Here is a 21,630-nt window from a genome sequence, read left to right on the forward strand (position 1 = left end):
CAGATTGGCATAATAGGAGAGAATGAAGAATGGCTGACGGTTCATCAGCTGGTTAATGAACCTGATGCTAGAATACTGGAGGTCCTGGATCTAAACCCTTATACTTTCTACAGGTAGAAGGCTTTTTTTTTTTTACTTTTTTCCCACATAAACAAATCTTATTCTCTGCCGGTGCAATGACCTATTTTCTGTTAGGTCACCATTCTAATCCAATCTAATGTAAACTCAATTATAACCCTTTCTCATATTATCATCTCATCGTGATGAAACAGTGAAAGCTGGTTTACGACAGCAGGGTTTTCTCTGGCCCGCAGGTTTCGAATGCGCCAGGTGAACATTGTGGGCACCAGTTTGCCCAGTCAGCCCTCCAGAAAGATCCAGACCCTGCAGGCTCCCCCCGACATATCCCCCGCTAATGTCACCCTCCGCACGGCCAGTGAGACCAGCCTGTGGCTCCGCTGGGTGGTGAGTTGTCACAGCTCGTTGCACATTAGGTCCGACTGTTTGAGGTTTGTGTTATGAGATTTTCATTAGATTTAAATATGTATGTCTGGATTTAGATTAGACAAATGGACGCGCATGAAGTTTGTGTTCACAAAACTGCCTTTACATTTGATTTGAATGCTAAATATGACTTAGGTATTCATTTCCTGATTAAAAAAACACATTTTATAAAAATATCTCTAAATGAGGTGATTCATTTCTCTCAATTTTTGTCAAATGTATCAGGAAAAACTTCACACTATTTTTACATATTCTTTTGTGCATGACAATGTTGCTTATTCCATCCTGTTTTATTCTGTCCGGTCGTTCTCTTGCAGCCGCTGCGTGATGAATACAGATTGCACTGATGATATTTTGGAGAGGTGCACTCCGTTCTGTTTTATTCTTGCCTTCTGCGTTTGTATTTGGCCGAATGTATTCTTTGCCACATCTGTCCATTATAATCAGTGAGCTGTGCCAGGCCGTGCGAGACAGTGGCAGGATGTCCCCCGCTGCTCCTGCGGGATTAAAAATGGTACATGTTACCTGGATTTTTACGGCTGTGTGGCGTCAGCTGCGTGACACAGCTCGGCAAATTAATGGAGTCGCTTGATCGTGACGGTGTCTCCTCTCAAAAGCTGCAGTAAAATTTTGCGATCCGCTTAATCGCTATTGCCTCGGAGGTCTTGAAGACCTGAATCAAGTCCGCGTTAATGTTAAGAATACTTGCGCTTCCATAAAAAAAAAAAAAACAGTACATTTTGCATTAGGGCGCAGGCTTATGATGTTCAATGAGGTGTGTCAGTGTTATATAGAGTAAATGAGTACATCTAATCATCTTTGTTATTCTTAAAGGCTTATGTTAATAGATCAGGAGGCTGTTATTATTTTATGAACTGTGGAGATTAAAATCAGTCTCTCTCTCTCAGCCTCTTCCAGAATGGGAGTACAACGGGAATCCAGATCTTGTTGGCTACCGGGTCCAATACTCCAAAGCTGGGTCTAAAGGGGGAGTTCTTGCCCATGTTATCATGGACAGGCTGGAGAGGGAGTTCACCATTGAGGACCTGGAGGAATGGACGGAGTACGAGGTCAGAGTTCAGGCCATCAACGGTATTGGTTCAGGACCTTGGAGCCCACCAGTCCATGGCAGGACCAGGGAGTCTGGTGAGTAGGGGGATACATACACACATTAAAGATAGAGAGACATGTGTGAAGTGTTCTAAACCTTGACCTTCACCTCCCTCTGCAGTGCCCTCCAGTGGTCCCACCAATGTGTCAGCCTTTGCCACCACCTCCAGCAGCATCCTGGTCCGGTGGGGAGAAGTCCCGGCGGCTGACCGCAATGGACTCATCTTGGGCTATAAGGTCAATCTAGTGATCCGCAACAGTCGTAGTAATCTAGCCAAAAAGCAAAGTCAAGAACATGAACTATTCTTCTTTTCAAACGTTCCCTTTGTCTCCCAGGTTGTGTTCAAAGAAAAGGACTCAGACAACGCTCCCAGCTTCTGGACAGTGGACGGCAACACCAGCCACAGTGTCCAGCTGAGCAGTCTGGGCAAGTACGTCCTGTATGAGATCCAGGTCCTCGCATTCACACGGATTGGAGATGGAAGGAGCAGCTCACCGTCCATTCTCGAGCGGACGCTGGATGACGGTAAGCAGACCCACTCACTGAAACCGCAGACTTTATATGAAAAGGGATGTAGACGTTTGGTTTGAAAAGTGACGCCAAGAAGTACGACGAAAGTAGCATTTAGCCACCAGGGAATGACACAGCTGGTTACTCTGTCTGAATAGAAGTCTATGGGAAAATGAGCCTCCGTTTCACTTGAATTATAACACCAGTAAACATTTTCCTGGGGAGTTCATGTCTTAGCTCCTGGTTTCAGTTCTTCTTCAGTAGAGCATGATGTCAATTTTGTAGCCTATGTTCCCATTTAGAAGTAAAGAGCTCAGCACATAAGTGGCAACCACTGTCATTGACAGCTCGCGCCGTCCAGCATGTCTCTGTTTGCAGGTAACAATTATTGCACTGGTAAAACTGTGACAGACTACTTACATTATTATATACACTTTATGAATGACACAGTGAAAAATACAGTTCACTCTGGGTTTTTTTTGTATTGTTAATTCCTTAATTTAGTTCTCAAAGGCTGTATGTGACAAATAGTACTGTGGTGTTTTGATGTGTGACAGTGCCAGGACCTCCAGTTGGCATCCTCTTCCCCGAAGTCAGAACCACATCGGTCAGGCTCATCTGGCAGCCTCCTGCACAGCCCAATGGAATTATCCTTGGTGAGTAAACAATATACAGACTTTCTTCCTAAGTAAATGATTGGCATACGTATCTAAGTCTAAGTCTTAGATTGCCCTGTAGGAGTCCCTCAAGGATCCATACTGGGACCTATCGTATTCTCACTGTGCGTAAATGATCTCCCTGAGATGTTAATATTCAGCTGTATGCAGACGATGCCGTTGTTTTTACTAAAGGATAAAATGCTGAACTCACTACTGTTTTGCACTCACATGTTCCACACTCATTGAATATAAAAAAAAACCTTCTAATATCTGCATTGGAGGAGAAGATTTAAAGGTTGTTAAGGTTTAAAATTTGGAGGTTCCTCACCATGATGTGCTTACACTTTTTAGCATTTGAGCTTTTGTTATACCGGCTGGTCACTGACATCGTTAAAAAGCACTTAAAACCTTAGATATTTAAAAAATAACCTGTAACATATCATTACTGCAATATTCATACCTAAATATAACCTCCTAAACTTTGAGAATGTAAATGAATAATTTAATTTTTCATTTCACGGTAGCACTTTATGGAGCAGCTTACCACTTCCTGTCAGGAAAAGCTCCAGCTTTGCCACCTTTAGGGGCAAAGCGAAGGAGTGGCTTACATCCTCCCAAACCTGTGAACATGTTCAACACTAAATGAGCAATGTGCTATTTTTTCTTTTTTTCTTTTTCTCACAATGATCAATCCTCGTACTTTAATACCACCCTGGAGAAATGTGCAATCAAGTTGCAATGTCTTTCTTTGTTGTCTTTGTATTAAGTGTCTTTTTATTTTTGATGGTCCCACCAACCTGCCGAGGGACTGCACATGGAAACACAACTATAATCTGACAAATGTATTTCTATCACTGTTTAAGTCCATTAATATGTGCTGCCCCTATTTCTAAGTAAATTAAATGAAAACAGGCAAATCAAGACAATATTATTTGTATGCTACCTTTCCCTAACAAGACAGTTTAAAGTGCTCTTCTTACTACATAAGAGGCATATAAATGAAATATAAGGCAACATAAAATATACAAGGCTAAGATTTAGAGAGTAGATTAAAGAGGAAGATAAAAATAAGATGAGTCGAGTGAGATGGGATGTGGTGCAGCTACAGTGAAGTGTTGGATATGAATAGTTCCACATTAAATCTAATAAAAGACGGAGGCAAAAAGAGAAGTCCTTACTTTTGATTTAAACAACATGTTTAAAGCTCCAAACTATTATTCTGACAACTTCCTCCGTGGGCTACGGTTGTGACGATGAAGCGCAGCGAGATTTTTTTTTCCCGCTTTGTTATGCACGACGATGTATTATATGAGTTTGTCTGTCTAGCTTATCAGATCACGTACAGAAGAAACTCTTCAAACAGCAACGCCGCCACTGTCGACGTGCTCAGCCCCAGTGCACGACAGTACACAGCGACTGGACTCAAGCCAGAGACGGTTTACGTGTACCGCCTCACTGCCCAGACACGGAAAGGTTGGGGGGAGGCTGCCGAGGCTTTGGTGGTGACAACAGAAAAGCGAGGTAAACACTGCAGCTTCAAATATGTCAGTTAAATATTCCTCTTTAAATACAAAGTTTCCAGAGTGACCATGTGTGTCACCGCGTTCAATATAGCTCGACCTCAGCCCACAAGTCGTCCTGTCGTGCCTCAAGAGGAAGTGCAGGCTCGCAGAGTGCTGTTGTCATGGGAACCAGGCAGCGATGGCCTGTCCCCCGTTCGTTACTATACCGTCCAGTACAGAGAGCTGCCAGACAGCAACTGGACTGTCCACTCTGCATCTGTGAGTCACGAGATGCACGCCTACATCGTGGACAGGTAAATATAAATCGACTCTTCAACTCACTGCATTTAAAACAGTTACATAAGACCGAGTGTGATGAAGTCATGACGCAGTGTGGAAGCATGGCAGAGACCTTCAGTGGCAGAACACTCAGCTGCGCTCAGCAGTGAGTTGCCGTGATCCGTGAGTGACAATTACACACAGTAAAATGAAAAAGTGGTCGCTCTGATGTTTATAGGGTTTTTTTTTTGTTTTGTTTTTTTTTACCCTGGAGGTTATAGCTATCGAATGTGTTTGTGCATTTGTTCAGTGAGTTACAGTGAGACGTCATGCAGCGAACACTGTGGAATACACAGGAGAGCGAGTGCTTGTTCGCTTCTCATGTAATCGCCTGTTCCAGCGATCATTAACAACTTAAAGCCGATTACTTGACAGTTTGTCAGAAAAATTGAAAATCAAAGCCAACGTACGGTAATTTCACTCGTGCTGTTGCGGGAATAATTGCCAGATATTACATTTAAATTACATTTAAATTCATTTGTTAGGTATTTGAATACAATATGTTACAGATTATATCTTTAAATAACATTTACAAAATCATCTTGTAATCATGAGGGTCAAAACACTCTTACTCTCGGTCTCTTTTTCTCCCTCTTTAAAGGTTAAAGCCGTTTACTTCGTACCAGTTTCGCATTAAAGCCACCAATGACATCGGAGACAGCGAGTACAGTCAGGAGACTGAGGCCATCACTACGCTGCAAGATGGTAAGACCTTGTGACGGCTGTCATTAGACACGGACCCAACATCTGCGTCATTCTCTTAGTGGATTATCGACACATGCCTTAACATCCGCGTGTTGACTTCAGATCCTCACAGTGAACAGTCTGCAACAGCGGTGCTTGTGTTTGCTTTCAAGCTGTACTCTTGGAGAACCTTTAAATTATATATCACCCTCTGCACCTGTTGTTGGTGTGCTAACACCATCACTCATCTTTTATTTTCTTTTTTTTCCCACCTGTCTTCTAGCTCCAGACAAAGCCCCGACAATTCTGTCTGTTACACCTCACACAACCACATCTGTTCTGGTCCGGTGGCAGGTAAACTGCTGGATTACTTGGCATTCTGTCTTGGGACTTGGAGGAATGAATGAATGAATGAATGAAAAAACAGCATTTGCTGAAGTGTTAGGTGAACCTGAAGCAGACTCCTCCTTCTCTCTGTAGCCCCCCTCTGAGGATCACATAAATGGAGTCTTGCTGGGGTTCAGAGTCAGGTTCCGCGAGTTACATTACGACCGCCTGCGCAGCTTCACGGTCCGCACGGTGAACAGTCCCTCTGCCGACTGGGCCGATCTCACCGGTGAGTCAATCTTTTCGCCCTCCGTCTTGGCGGTGTTCGTATTGAAGTTGTGTCAGTGTGATCATTAAGAGTGTGTTGTTGTTGTTGTTGTTAAATACGCATGCAAGTCTCCTAATGGTGCCACTCTCTCCTGATCCTGTCGCTCCCCTTGTTCTCCTCTACCTTACCTCCAGCTCCTTACAGTGTCAGGAATTTGTCCGAATCCTCGCTCACCCAATATGAACTGGATAGTAAGTGTTGTATACTGTGCAGTATACGTATCTCTTCCATCACGTGTGTCATCTGTTCCATTGCAGCTGCAACAAAAAAAAAAAAATGCTGTTTGTATTTCATATTCATAGAAAGTGTGCTTTCCACTAAGGAGCCTCTTCCGATTCCTTTGATATGTCCTGTATATGGCTTTAATCTACCCAAGCTGCCCTGCAATTGTTTCCCTTTCCTTCTTTGTAATACGATGAGATAAGATAGTCCTTTATTAGCCCCGCAGAGGGGATATTTACGACGTCACAGCAGCAAAGACAGTAAAGATAAAGGTAATAAATAATAAACACGTAATAAAAAAGTACAGTATAGAAAAAAATAAGACTATAAAATGGTAAAAAAAACAGAAAGTGGTACATCTAGAATATATACAGTATGGGCTTGATAATCACTGACAAATCTTCTTCGTGTCCCCACAACCACCCAATTTTTATTTTTTTCATTCGTGTGTGTTTTACACCCTTCATTTTTGTCTGTTGCATCTGTAATATTGCCTTGCCATGGGCATCTCTGTGACTGTTTGCCTCTCCCTGGGATCACTTTTTTTTTTTTGTTGCTCAACTCCTCCATTCTAATAATGTTTTACATTCTCCTTTTGCAGATTTGAGTAAACACAAACGCTACGAGATCCGTCTCAGCGTGTATAACGCTGTTGGGGAGGGTCCGAGCAGCACGCCGCTGGAAGTGTTTGTCGGGGAAGCGGGTATGTCTCTAACATTTGTGCTTATATTCCCTAAATGTCAAGCAATAATGATACAATTGCTAATTATAAATGAAAACACACGCCATCGCTGTTCTTCGCACTCTGCTCTATTCTAGTCCCGACTGCCCCTCCCCAGAATGTGATGGTCCAGTCCTCAACAGCAACACAGCTGGATGTGACATGGGACCCTCCACCTCTGGATGCTCAGAATGGGGACATTCAGGGTTACAAGGTTGTCTTACATTATGTCTTTTTATTTATGTTTATATGTTTATATGTCTGTATCTTCAACTCTTGCTCTCTTTGTAGATCTATTTCTGGGAGTTTCAGCTCCAGAATGAGACAGAGCGCCTGCGCACTCTGTTCCTACCAGAGCTCGGGGTGAAGCTGAAAAACCTGACAGGCTACACCACCTACATGATCAGTGTGGCGGCCTTCAATGCAGCAGGGGATGGACCGCGCTCCCTGCCCACCAGAGGGCGCACTCAGCAAGCAGGTTAATTGCACCGAATCCAGATGTTGGCAGAGAGATTACAGTTGGTGCTTGACTGATGTGTGTCACTTATCTTCCAACTCGAACCATGCAGCATTTTAAAGTCATAGTGCATCTTTATAGCTTCCGCTGTCTCTTCCTATCACTCGCACCATCAGTGGTTCTCATTATTTAGCATTGTTGTTGGTCCTTGTGTAGAGTCAAGCTCTCTGAAGCAAAACTACAAAAATGCAACTAAAGCACTTAGATAAAAAACTGAGAGACCTGCTCCTCCTGTTCCCCAAGAAACGGAGCATTTTCATTACATAGTTTAGCTATAGCATGAGACGTCAGAGTCCTGTTGGCACCTCCCCCGGGACGAACCACGGAGGTGGAATCCCAGTGACAGTGGAGGAGCAATGAATACAGAGCGCCAGAGACACATGTAGATTAGGGTTTGTTTTTTTTTAGCTGCAACTGCACAAAGACGTCTGTGTTTACCAGCTAGTGAGAGTCCCTCCTCTGCCATTTCAGCACAAAAATGGTTTACAGTAGAAATTTCTTCCGTCTGTTCCGCCCCCTTGAAGGCCATGATATTGGTGAGGGGCACAAAGTGCTGAGAACTTAAAAACACATGCAGGAATTTTGGCTCCACGCACCACAGGGTACTGGGAAGTCAGCCAGCACAGGCTTTTGTGAGTTTTATGCAGAATTGTGGCTAAATCCTGACACTTAGCTGGATATGTGTGGGGTCAGCAGACAAAACTCTCACGGCTCTGGCTCAAGGTCACAGTGTCAACGATTAGTTTGCTTCATGACTCACTTTTTATTTGTTCGCCCCGATAATAAATGATGGAACTTCTTAATCTCATAATATTCCCCTTTAATGTCATCCAATTTATTTTTCATTAATGTGTCAAATTGCCTTTCATACTTGTCTTTTTCAGTCTCCGCTGATGTATTTCTGCAATGTTGTTTTATCTGTAGAGAAGTGTCAGAATTAAGAGAAATATTGCTCCATTGTCCTTTGATTACTTCAGTATCACTCACAGATATTTTACCAATGGTGGCATATCTCTAAGTCAATGTAATTAAGCCTTACAGCTTGTAGGTAGGCAGCGCATGTGCGGTGTTTTTGTCTCGGATCCCGCTGTCATCACCACTTTTACCACTTTCTCTGCCCAAAAGCACCCAGTGCTCCCAGCTTCATCCACTTCAGTGAGTTGACCACCACTTCGGTCAACGTGTCCTGGGGAGAGCCCAAACAGGCCAACGGCATCATCGAGGGCTATCGCCTGGTTTATGAGCCCTGCACACCAGTTGATGGTGAGAAACTCTGCCTGGAGTCTAATAACTCTGCCGTGTTTTGACATTCCCCAGCTGGCTTTCTCAGACGGTGATTTACAGCCTCTGGTCACATTAACTGTGTTCCTTCTCTCACTCTGCGTACACTCGTGCTGTAATGCTGCTACGTGAATAAATGTAGACCATGTATGGCGTGGCTGATAGAAAATGTGTGAAGGGTTTGCACGGCTTTCACTCTCGCCGAGAGAAACGTGGCTAATAGGTAGCTAAGTGAAGTTGCCTGGTCCGGATCGTGGAGTAATTGAGAGCAGAGGTGGAATGCTGAGCTGAGGCTGCTGTGGTCCCGTGGCTCTGCGCTAATGGGCCCAGAACGCAACAGCACAGAGTCGCAAAAGGCGGGGAATACTAGTTGGTCTATTATTTAAAAATGAAGTCCCGGTGTGTCTAGCTGTCTGGCGTGGTTCATCTTTTGTGTTGAATATGCAAAGATGTGTGTGTCTGCTTGTGCGCACAAAGCGCTGTTGCTTACAGAAAGCAGCGTCTAGAGTCTTAGTGTTTCTTGTACAGACTCCTCTGCTCGCACTCCAGGTGTCAGTAAGATAGTGACAGTCGACGTGAAGGGCACCACTCCCCTGTGGATGAAAATCAAGGACCTGGCCGACGGAGTCACCTATAACTACCGCATCCGCGCTAAAACGCTCACTTATGGCCCCGAGGTCGAGGCGAACATCACCACTGGGCCCGGAGAAGGTGAGCACTTCTCTTTTCTTCTTCTTATTTTAATGTTCATGTCAGTAATCAAATCATTTTGACAGTTTTTCTAACTATTCTTTTTTTTTTTTAATCTAACTCAGGAGCCCCAGGCCCTCCCGGAGAACCATTTATTTCTCGCCATGGAACTGCCCTCACGCTTCACTGGACAAGTGGCGATCAAGGTCGTGGTCCCATCACAAGATACGTCATCGAAGCCCGACCCTCTGGTGAGCCATGTCCATTAAGACGCCGCCACTCTTTCCTGCCCGCGATGACCGCAGTGCCCTGATGTATTGACGCCCTGTTCTCGTCTTGTCTTTAGATGAAGGACTGTGGGACATCCTCATCAAAGACATTCCCAAAGAGGTCACATCCTACACACTTAACCTGGACATGCTGAGAGAAGGGGTCACTTATGATTTTCGAGTAATTGCAGTCAACGACTACGGTTATGGTTCTCCGAGTGCTCCCTCCCCGTCCATATCAGGTAAATTGTCCTTCGAAAGCAAAATTTTGACGATTATGTGAAGCACATTTTATTCAAGTGTTCAATGATTTCTGTAATTTTTCCTTTTTCAGCCCAGAAGGTTTCTCCCTTCTATGAGGAGTGGTGGTTCTTGGTGGTGATTGCTCTGGTGGGCCTCATCTTCATCCTCCTCCTTGTTTTTATCCTCATCATCCGCGGCCAGAGTAAAAAATACACCAAAAAGGCAGATACAGGTAGGAACTACAATCGACTTTCTGCACTGGAGCGCTCGTGTTTTAATTCTCTCTGTCTGTGTGCATGCAGCTTTAGCTATCGACTGGTGTTTGTCTTTGCTGTGTCATGAAGTGGACGGTGTGAAGGCTCGCACCGTTAGATGAGTTACGGATATCCACTTACATAATTTGACTCATGGGCAAAAGTTGAACGTAAAGGTTAGCAGCAGAAAACGGGCGGATGCATAAACGTTGTCGCTCACGTTGAACTGCAGCACTGAAGGATCGATGCGGGGATAAATGTCTTGGCAGCGGCTTAGTGCTGCGGTCATTAGTCCGACTGAGAGTAATTATATTATAACTACGGCGCGAGTGGCTCTCACAACACTGTATCAAGAAGCCAATTTTCATGATTGTGAATTATCCCAGGTGACACCGCCGCCGCTGCTGCTGCTGCTGCTGCTGTATACGTGGTTCTATCCACACATCGCCAAAGAATAAGAGGCGAAGTTAATCAACATTAGTGGACGCGTTGTTAAAAACTCTGCAATCGCTTCGGCAGTTGATCATAATAGATACAGGGCATGTTCGTGGATCACTCTGTGCAGAGTACGTTGTTGTGTTTAAAAGATGAAGGAGGAAGATTTGGGGGGGAAAGAGTGAAGGGTCATGTCAGGCCTTCCTACCAGTGGCCTTTTTTTTGCTTTGTCAGCTTTTCGCACAGTGCCAGGGTTACCAGTGTCACCAAATGAGTGCTTGGCAAGACCAGTACAGAGAACGACTGTGTTTTTGTGTGGGGATACAAAGAGGGTTTCTCAGCCTTGAAGATGCATTCTCCCACTGACTGCTGTTTGTTTTACTTGAGGCCATGACTAGACAGTGACGATGATGATGATGATCAAAATGAAGTCAGAAAAAGCATTTGAGTTCACAATAATGTGAGTGAATGAGCAGCACTTTATATATCACGTGGGTCTTACCTTGAAGGATTCTTCTTCTTCTTCCTTCCTTCTTTCTCCTTCTTCATCATTTTTGTCTCCTTCTACTTCATCTTCTCCTCCTTCCCCACCTTCTACTTCATCTTCTCCTCCTTCTACTTCATCTTCTCCTCCTTCCCCACCTTCTACTTCATCTTCTCCTCCTTCACCACCTTCTACTTCATCTTCTCCTCCTTCCCCACCTTCTACTTCATCTTCTCCTCCTTCCCCACCTATGCATCATAGACATACACAGTATGTAGACGGCACTTTGACTGTGTTTGCACGATGGTGAAGTCCGCTCTGGAAACCAATACAATTAGACCTGGAAACTGTGGTTCTTGAAAATAAAATGTTTATATTCATGATAATGTATCGTATATAAATAGCATTGCATGGTGAAGAGGTAAATATCTACGGATTCTCTTGTATCATGTGCAGTCTCATCGTGAAAATGTTACTACAATGACTGAAGTTCTACGTTTAACTGCAGATCACAAATCACTTGTTTTATTCCACGACCCACGCAGTGTCGCCCTCATACCCCTGTCCAGGCAACCACTCCAACTGCACAGCACTGCCCCTGACCCACGGCGAGATGGTGCGTCTGGACGAGGGACGCTTCCCCGCCCTGGAGCTCAACAACAGACGCCTCTCCATGAAAAACTCGTTTTGCCGCAAGAACGGCATCTACACACGGTCAGTGGAGATTCAGGATCCTTTAATGTCATTGCCACTGCCAGAAATGAAACGATTCGTTTAGTTCGTTTTTAACAATGACATGTAACAGCCACTAGGGCTGTTCAGAAGAGTATTACATATTATGTTTATTCCTTCTAGGATATTCAAATATCACTCTTTTATTATTACACTAAAGCTTCACTTATGTGCAACTCACGGCTAAACTTACAATTCAGACTGCAGGTTTGTTCCTTATTTTCTCATCTGTAATGAAGAGCCCAAAATACCTCCATGCAGTGCTTTTCTGGTGATTTTTAATTTGCTTGTGTCCTATGTTTTCACAGCAAAACTTTAGGTTAACTGTGGTTCTGATATATAACATAACATAACAACACTGTCTTATTTTCCTGGTGGATTCAAAGTTTAAGGCCGAGCTGTGCTTACTGTGCCCTCTGTGCACCACCTGAGTCCCCCCTGTGGACCCTGCTGTACTTACTTCAGTCCTAATAGCCGCCACTCACATACTCACAAAAACCTCCATGATTCTGCATTAATTCGGTTGAATGTGCTATTTATGATACTGACAGAATTCAATAATGTGATATGTGTCCACCTTCTTCCCTCACAATGGTCCGTTGTTCTTGAGAGAACAAACTGAGCCTCGAGGAGCACAGCTGCTGACTTCAGCCTCCTTCCGCTCCCTTGTTGATATTCAGTGTTTGTGCAAACCAACAATTTATATAAGGGGACAGCACAATGCCGGCTAATTAGCATTCATGAGCGTCTGTGTGGGCTTTTTGTCTGTCCATCACTGCTTCAGACAAAAGGGTGCTTATGGGTCAGAGCCCGCCATTTTCCTGCGGCCCTCATCCTGGAGTTTCTCTCTGTGCCGTCGGTGTGAGAACTCCTATCTCTAGCCAGCAGTAGGATTTTGGCAAACGTGCACTTTGGCCATGTTTACGCACACATTCGATAAGAGGAATTTCACACACTCAGCAGCACGAGGAGGAGCGAAAAGGAACTTTCTGTGCACGGGGTCACGTGGTTGCACTGTGAGATGGAGTTTCAAAGTCTGCTTCATGTCACTGCAAGGGGGGGGGGGAGAGAGATGTTAGTTTTAGTGTGTAAATTCTTGTTGAATGTGCTAGAAAGGTTGCTTTAAGTGCAGGGGGAATCTCTGATGCTTTTCTCCTTGACCAAGGAGGCCAGGACAGGGATGAAAGGGCCCTGAGATCCTCGTTCTCTTTGAAGGGCTGCGATCTGGTTCTGTGCTCTTTACTAATGATCTGAGGAGTGGGAGGACTCCCCATGGGACTTTTTGAGGGAGAGGAGGATGAATTAGACGGATAAGGCAAAGGGAGAAATGCAGTGCTCCTAAATAATTAAAAGATCACTGGCAGTATTTTGTGCCCGGGTGGCCCTGTATGTAAAATATATGACTTAAGCTTGTCTAATTCTGAGTAAATGTTCTCTCGTCTCATAGTTGGACCCCTTATGTCATCCTCTTTAACCCAGAGTAGAAGTCCCTTTGTCTCCGCCCTTTCATGAATGCTTCTTGGCAGCCGCAACTCTTTAGTTCTTCTCAGTACATATTCATTTATTACTTGAGAGGTTATCATGGCTGTTTGCTTTAGCCTCCACTATTACCTCGACAACACAGAGTTAATGCCTCTCTATTTTGTACCACACACACACACACACACACACACACACACACAATGTTTTACAGTGGAGATTAAACATTTACTGTAATGCCATTCCAACTAAAAAGCAAAGTCTTTCCTATGTTTTCCTGAGTTACAAACTCTGTCCATCCAGCTCAGTCTCCGCAGACCTGGAACACAGCAGCAATCTTTACTGCAGGAGAAGAAGAAAAAAGAATTGCCTGCACAGATGTTTTCTTGCTACTTCTCTTTTAACGGACTTAATGAGCTTGAGCCAAAAGAAGCTCGAGGTCTATTTACTTGACCTGCACACATAAAAGAACTTTATACCACTTTGAGTTCAGGGCCATGCTTACTTACACAGCTTTACTGCAGGAGGTCTAAAGCTAGGAGTTACTCCGTCTGAATAGTCATTCAGCTCTAATCACCACAAAGGATGCTTTCATGAGCATACTCGTGTTTTTACAGATTTGTGCATCTCATGACGGTTGGAGTGAGTTGAACTTGTGCTCACCCCCCCCCGCCGGTGCTCTCACCAGATATTTGGCAAATGCCAGGATCAAGGAAATGGCAAAGGGATAAAACCATATACAATCTCTCCCCTAAATTGTCTTTGAGTGGCTTTCAGAAATGCATAAAACCCCATTCTGTGCTCGTCTGAAGTACTGTCGAGCTATCATTTTCATAATCAGCGAGTCGGCGCTGAACCTGTGCGTGAACATGACACTGAACTCCCCTGTGGGATGTGGAGTGTCTTCATCTGTCAGAGCAGTTTGTCGCTGGCCTATATTCTGAATTCCGATCTCAGATTCTCAGGTGAATGGTGTCAGACCGGAATGACAGGGCTGTTAAGAGTGAGCAGTAAGGACTATGAAGTCGCCCGAAGAGAAGTGCGATGATCAAATCCAACTATTGTCCGTTCTCGCGCTCAGTTTTTCTCTCTGACTTTCATCGTGACTCTGTCTCGCTGTTTTATTCATCTGCCCAGGTCACCGCCAAGACCCAGTCCTGGAAGTCTGCACTACTCAGACGAGGATGTCAGCACGAAGTACAATGACCTGATTCCAGCAGAGAGCAGCAGTCTGACTGAGAAACCCTCTGAGATATCTGACTCTCAGGTAAGCAGAGTCCTGGCTCTCGTCCGGTGTCCTCTCTATGTCTGGAATGGGCAATTTAACCTTGAATTAAAAAGTCGATTCCACTCTTCTCCTATTGCTTTGGGCCGTTGTCATTGCATCCATACCAACATGCTTTGGGAAACTGGGCATGTGCATGCTGGTGTAAACAGGAAGCTGATCTCCCCTCTGCATCTGTTTGAGTAATACTAACTTGAGACATCAGTGGTGAAAATGAACCGCAGAGACTCACAACAAGGTGAAACTGAAAGTAAATTATAAGTGAGGTTCTTGTTTTTTTGGCTAATAAGAACCAGTCTGGCAGTGAATGTGAGAAACTGCATCATCGTTTCCAAAGGTCGCTATTTTTGCACATCCAGACTAAAACACAGCTGCAGGGTTTTCCAACTGAAAGGGAGCCAACAGCATTTTTAAACATCTCTGTTTTTGGAACTCCAAAACTGGGATAGTGTGAATGGTGGGTTTATCCAGAGCAGAATTTGCATTTTTATGTAAAAACAGAGTGGTGTGGATTAGTTAAAATTACCGTCATCATCTTCTTAACCTTTATTCATCTTTCCGTAACTATTGCTTTGCTTTAGTCAAAGACTAGGTAGCGGCCTTCTTCTGAAGCAGCGTATCTAACAATAAATGATAGACTATCTGTCTCAAGTGGATCTTATTAAATGAAATCCTCTGTTAGCACAGGCCAGTGGACCTGAGATTTAATACAAACTTCTCTCATGGGAAGAAACTGTGGGGCCACTTCTCATGTCTTATTATTCTTCAATTATCTGTACAACAAATTCATTTTCCTCAAACAGGAAATGTCGTGTTAATCTTCGGAGTCTCGGTGTACTAGGGAGTTCCAGTGAGGGGAGGGACAGGAGGCGTGTTGATGATGATACTGATGATGATGGATACCACTGGCATAGAAGCCGATTACAGCAGATTCGGAACATCTGTATTCCCACACTTGCTCCAGGTCTCCCTGGCCCATTTATCTACTACCTGCACAGTTAAATCATTGTTCAATCCCATTTGAACAAACGCTGGTCTCCCACGAGACACACGCGGTGTTTTCCTTTCCCTCTGCATAGCCTCAACTGTTTACCTGCCACTTGTGTAAATAAATGGTGCTTCAACATCTGCTTGGCTGCAGTGTCTCAGCAGAGCTGTGGATGGGCAGGCACTTGTTACACACACACACACACAAATGTGCCAAGTGTGTGATGTTCTCTGTGTTGGTAATGTGTTCTCTTTTCTTTCGACTGTTTGTGTTTCTCAGCCAGTGACGGGCCTTAGTCACACAAACATTTGTGCCTTTTAAGACTTGATTGCTCAATATTCCAACACAGGCGAGTTAATCCTGTAAACATTATCTCTGTCAAATTCCAGGATGCTCTTGTGTGCACTTAGCAGCGCTATAGGTGAGCTCCTCTGTGCGTTGCATTTACAATTGTCATGTCGGTAGATATTTCCTGCTGTGTGGTGACTCGGCGGCTGCATCCACACTGATACATGCTGCATTCACGCCCGGCGTCCACGGGGCTTCATCTCAACCCTCTCCCATGGACAGATCTCTGAACACAGCTGTCCCTGTTTTCATTTGAAAACTGTGTCGTGTTATTGTGCTTCAGAGGCAGGAAATGGGACGTTTTAAAGGAACGGCGGTCGTGTCGGCTTCATAAACGGCCACTTAACGGTCACAACTGGAGCGGTGAATCCACAGCATCCCTTACCACTAATCTCAGTTACGGATCCACCAAGTCAAATTATCTTACCACCGCAGGGAAGTGACTGTGGGGGCTTATAAGATTTTTATTTTTTTTTAATATAAAATAAAGTGAATCGTTTCACAATGTTAATTAACTGTAGCCCTCACAAACGAACATAAAAGCAGCAAATGCTAAATATTGTCTGTCGCAGCTTTTTCACTCTACATCCACTAGATTTTAGAAATTTTAATACGACCTATAGTCACACATATACATATATACAGTATGTATATATATATATATGTATATACATATATATACATACTGTATATATATATGTATATATACGTGTGTGTGTATATATCTGTTCATCCATTTTCTACTGCTTCATCCTCCACATGAGGGTTGTGGGGGCTTTGGTGTCAATTCCAGTTGACATGGGGCGAAAGGCGGGGTACACACGAGACTGTGGTGCACCAATCCATCACAGGGACACATAGAGACAAACAACCATCCACTCTTTCACTCACACCTAGAGACTCCAATTTGCCTAATCCCCAGATCTGCATGTTTTTGGACTGTGGAAGGAAACCGCAGAACCTGGAGAAAACCCCACGCACACATTGCATTTTCTGCAACTAAGCGACTATCTGCTTCCTGTTTACTCCAGCATGCATTATGTGTATGTGTATGTGAGTAATCACATTTAAATGTGTTAATGGGGATGGCGATCACTTCTTTATGTATTATGTACAGTATGGAATCAGCACTTGTTTGTGAACATGCCTTCATAACCAATGGTGTTGTTTTTGACAATCGTTTAACTGAAGACACTGACTTGCAGGGCAGCGACAGCGAATATGAGATGGATCAGAGCCGACAGAAGACCCACTCCTTTGTCAACCACTACATCAGCGACCCCACCTACTACAACTCCTGGCGGCGGCAGCAGAAGGGCGTCTCGCGCCCCCCAGCATACGGCTACTCTCAGCCCGAGCCCCTGGTGGAACAGGAATCAAGGCCGCACCCCCCACCAGTGCCCCCCCTCCCGCCTCTGCCCCCTCTCCTCCCCCAGAGTGCCCCATCCCCACAGCCACAGTGCCAGGGCCAGAGCCAGGGCCAGGGAACTCTCTTCAGGCCTAAAGGGAGCCGGACTCCCACCCCATCCCTGCTGTCCTCTGAAACTCCCAGCCAGCACAGTACCCTCTACCGCCCCCCCAGCAGCCTGGGCTGTGCCACTCAGGCACCGACCGCGGGCTTCTCCTCTTTTGTTTGACACACAGCTCTCCTTCCGATAGCAACAGGACCTTGAGGAGGAGTCTGTATTCTTTTTTTTTTATGTTTTTTTTATTTGTATTTTGCACTTTTTTTGATTTTTTTGCAGGCATCTCGAGAGCTGAGTTTGTTTGAGTGTGTGCGTGTGTGGGCGCGTGCGCACGCGCGCGCGTGTGTGTTTGTGTATTTGATAGTTTATTTCATGAAAAAGACAATCATTTGAAAGTTTTTTTTTATGCGTTGCTCATGTGCATTTATTTTAAAGGTTTTCAACAATAATGAACAAAGGATGAAAAAGACAACCTGAAGTTCTGAAAAGCAAATCCTTGTTTTAAAATGCTGTATTATTGTTTTAATAGGAGAGCTTTATGGGGGAAACAACCACCTTAGAACCATAGATTATAGACCACTTAGCTTGCTGTGACTGAACAGTGGGGGGGGGGAAGAAGTAAAATCTCTTCTGGAAAACTGTGATGTTTGAACGTACAGAAAGTGAGAAATGGACTCAACAAATGGTCACTGTGGCTGTCTGCTGCCTTTGACGTTCTCACTCTGCCTAATCATCGTCGCCTCTGCCAAGGGGGTTATGTTTCCACTTGTGTCTGTTTAATTGTCAGCAGGATTATGCAAAAACTGATGGGATGGGGCATTGGCCAGGACAGACTCTTACATTTTGGGACAGATTTGATTCTTTTTTTTTTTTTTGCTCTGAAGTCTGGTGTATGTTGTTTGACGTTGCTCTCAGCAGACGTACACGCTCTGTTGAGTGCCATTCTTGTTGGAACTGCGTCCTGTGTTTACTTGTATGTACTTGTATTATATTGTTTACCAGATATTTATATCGATCGGCTTCAAGCTCAACGTTTTCAGAACATCACTAGTGACAATGTTATGACTCACATTAAAGCATTGTGGCACCTTTTTAGTAGTCTGGAGAATGTGTCAATCGTGTGCGGGTGTACTCGCGTCCACAGACTGTGGTTTCCTTTTGATTTTAGAACAAAAAGCACAAATGTTGCCATCGCGGTCACATTAGACAAACTCACTAGGATCAGGCTCCTAAAAATGTGATGAATGAGATCTATACGTCGCTACCAATGTGCACATGGTTGATTTTGAACAAGAGCGACCGAACCCGAAAGCTCTGATTTTGAAAAACATCTGCGTCTGAAATGCAACATTTTTCAACAGCGCGACTGAAAGGACTGTAAAATTGGACATTTACAGACAGTAGACATTCCAAGAAAGGAAGCTTTTATGTATTCATCTCAGTTTCTTTGTGAGGCTGAGGAAGAGGTTGGTTTACTTGTGTATATATGTTTATATATATATATATATATATATAAAAAAAAAAAGCTTTATTCAAGGATGAACAGCAAGACACGTGATGTGCATCGTTATAAGGATTGTGTTCATTTGTGTACAACATGTTACAGTGTAACATGAACGCGGATGATGATTGAAAATTGTGTTTTATGCTCCCCCCCGCACACGTGTATGTTATGGTGATATGTTTTCTACGGCACCTTTGACTATTCCATTTCTCTCAGCTATATTAAAGTTGAATGGTACTTTGCTGTACGTATAAACTTAAACAGTTGCTCTTTGTAGTCCAGAATTATCACCTGTCAAATTTCCAAATATAAACATACGTGTGCATCATGGAGAAAACACCATGGACCTATTCATGGTCGCTCTCAAAAATAAAATATTCTATTTTGTAATGGCTTTTTTTGTTCATGCCTCCTCTGAATATATTACAATACTATATGGGTTAATATACATTGGCAAATGAGAGAGTGATTTATATTTCTGGAATTGAGGGGATTAGGAAAGCTTTGAATTTTCTGACCATTCAGGCTGCTCTTTCACACCGACAGGCTGCCCGAACTAGACCAATTTGCATCGTCAGTGATTATAGGTGACACTTGATCCTTACGCTGCTGAAATAACCTGATTCTCTCAGCCACAACAGATATCTAATTGGGATGCACAAGCGCATGAGTTACAGGGAAGAATTTGGAGAAGAACTTGATCTGGTGCATGCATGCCGAAAAGCTGGGGGGATGGTGGAGGAGTGTGCCTGGTAATCTCCTTATTTCAGGCCCGGAAATCAAAGCAGAAGAAAAACAGATCAGAGTGGAAAGCTTAAGAAAAAGTAAAGGCAAGTCTTATAGTCTTGAAACATCTCAACATGAGAAAAAATTAAATCTTAAAAGGAAAATGTAGAAATCACATAAATTCACACTAGTGGATGGTTAGTTTATGATTATCACTACATACGTGGAAATAATGGGGTTTTCAGAGCTGTTCTCTTCAAAGTCTCTCATGTTTCAGTCACAAAAACTAAAGCTCAGTTTTTAAAAACGAAATATAACGTTGCCGCGCAACAACTTCTGCCAATTCACTGCCAGGAGAAACACCGTGTACTCTTCTGTTCACACACTGCACACTGACAGACGCGGCTTTCACATCAAGAAATCTGTTGCGGTTCTGTTTGGTTCAGTGTGTGTGTGTGTCCTCGTGGGACCAACTTATACACTCCGTGTCCTACTTCCGACTGTGCCTGTTTGGAGTGCTGCAGGGCTCATTTGCAACACATTTACCGCATTATGACTGGGACAGATGCATGTGACGTACAGTGAGGGGGGAGATGTAGATATCCAAATGTCATGATGAGCAAACGCTTTAGTTTTCAGAATGTTAAATAAATGTGATGATGATGTTGATGATGTTTCACTCGTACCGTCACGTAGTTCTCACCCCATGCACCGGGATGATCAACGGCAATACAAATCTGGTTCTGTGAGCACTTCAACGCCTTTCCTTCTGCAAGGCGGAGAGTTGAAATTCACTGGTTGCACCTATCAATCCTATTCAGACCTTCTGCTTTCTCATACAAAGAAAAAGCCCCCCAAGGACAAGAGCTATCAAGCTCAACAAGTCAAACTTGCTGATTGACACGGCTAAAGCTGTCTCTTATATCATTTATTTAGCAGTGATGCCTGTCCACCCTGTGCTTTGAAGGGCAAAAAAAAAGTTTGACACTGACTCTGTCACAAGAGTGCAGCCTGTAATCAACTTTCAGATCCTGAGGATAGAATGAAATAAAACGAAATCCACAGCACCAGACTGGCAACACCGCCGAACCCCCAGGATGTTGAAAGTTCTTGCAAGGATAAATGTAGGAAACCCCTCCACATTTGACACCACCGCCGTTAAAGCGGCGCCAGCAGATGACGAGATCACGGGGGTGAAAGAGAGGCCAGATGTCGTGAGATTGTGTTCAAAATGCCAGTGACAATTGACATTTTGAAATATTAAAGAGCATCAGCTATGTAGAGGCAAAGTGAGGCTGAGACGCCACTGCACAAAGGTTCTCCTCTGATATTCCGCTGAACAGCGCTGTCAAAACCTGGCAAAGATGAAAACAATAGAAGTGGCATGGAGAAAAAATTAATGAGCCAACTTGGGTTTGACGTGACATCATCCACACATTATTAAACAAAGTCGTGTCTCCTGGCACTGAATATTATTTCTTCACTGTTTGCTAAAGAAACTTACCTTCACCTCCAGCTGCAGGTGGAGTAAAAGCAGAGTTGTACAGGGTGTCGCAGTGTGTTTGAAAATGTATTTTCAGTTGGACTTCAACGACCACGTCTGGGGAAAAAAATGGAGTTGCCTTTTTGAGATAGGTTAAAAGTATGTCAGCCGTTTGAAAAGAGTGTGGTACATAATGCAGCTTGAGCTTGGACAAAAGGCCACTGCAGTCAAATTCCCACAATTAACTGTCCTTTTCCTCCATCAGCCGGTCGGACAGATTGTACTGGGAACACAGCCAGAGGCGGAAAAGCTTTAGATTGTGTATGTGACACTCAGTCCATGCCGGGCCTGAAGTTGTGAAATAACAAATATTTTCAGACAGACCAAAAGTCAATAAAAGGCCCTCTTTTACTCTAGGTAGTGAAGCAAGGAGACTTTTGCCCTTTGATAGCGATCAACCGTTCACACATTCCTGGGTGAGCGTTCACAGCCTCGGCTGCTTCCCACTCATTTCCATCTCAAATGGTACTAATGACCAG

General features: G+C 44.0%; 1 protein-coding gene across 4 annotated transcripts in view; it reads left to right on the plus strand.

The window, feature by feature from the left end:
- Window positions 1-17,726, plus strand: part of sdk2a (sidekick cell adhesion molecule 2a) — an 81,542-nt gene extending 63,816 nt beyond the window's left edge. Inside the window, exons 23-45 of one of the 4 annotated variants that reach the window (XM_044050899.1) lie at window positions 4-113; window positions 315-465; window positions 1,413-1,650; window positions 1,736-1,851; window positions 1,951-2,140; window positions 2,683-2,781; window positions 4,111-4,305; window positions 4,399-4,600; window positions 5,227-5,330; window positions 5,593-5,663; window positions 5,790-5,925; window positions 6,099-6,155; window positions 6,788-6,889; window positions 7,006-7,121; window positions 7,199-7,385; window positions 8,550-8,687; window positions 9,234-9,416; window positions 9,521-9,646; window positions 9,742-9,906; window positions 9,999-10,139; window positions 11,626-11,794; window positions 14,429-14,558; window positions 17,118-17,726. In XM_044050899.1, coding sequence (XP_043906834.1) covers window positions 4-113; window positions 315-465; window positions 1,413-1,650; window positions 1,736-1,851; window positions 1,951-2,140; window positions 2,683-2,781; window positions 4,111-4,305; window positions 4,399-4,600; window positions 5,227-5,330; window positions 5,593-5,663; window positions 5,790-5,925; window positions 6,099-6,155; window positions 6,788-6,889; window positions 7,006-7,121; window positions 7,199-7,385; window positions 8,550-8,687; window positions 9,234-9,416; window positions 9,521-9,646; window positions 9,742-9,906; window positions 9,999-10,139; window positions 11,626-11,794; window positions 14,429-14,558; window positions 17,118-17,549 — 3,558 coding nt within the window. In that variant the 3' untranslated portion in view covers window positions 17,550-17,726. The remainder of the gene's footprint in view (window positions 1-3; window positions 114-314; window positions 466-1,412; window positions 1,651-1,735; window positions 1,852-1,950; window positions 2,141-2,682; window positions 2,782-4,110; window positions 4,306-4,398; window positions 4,601-5,226; window positions 5,331-5,592; window positions 5,664-5,789; window positions 5,926-6,098; window positions 6,156-6,787; window positions 6,890-7,005; window positions 7,122-7,198; window positions 7,386-8,549; window positions 8,688-9,233; window positions 9,417-9,520; window positions 9,647-9,741; window positions 9,907-9,998; window positions 10,140-11,625; window positions 11,795-14,428; window positions 14,559-17,117) is intronic. The other 3 variants (XM_044050901.1, XM_044050900.1, XM_044050902.1) reach the window with 3 other exon arrangements.
- The last annotated feature ends 3,904 nt before the right edge of the window (window positions 17,727-21,630 follow it).

The sequence above is a fragment of the Solea senegalensis genome, linkage group LG19 (genome assembly GCF_019176455.1).
Source record: "Solea senegalensis isolate Sse05_10M linkage group LG19, IFAPA_SoseM_1, whole genome shotgun sequence".
In the NCBI taxonomy this organism is placed as follows: domain Eukaryota; kingdom Metazoa; phylum Chordata; class Actinopteri; order Pleuronectiformes; family Soleidae; genus Solea; species Solea senegalensis.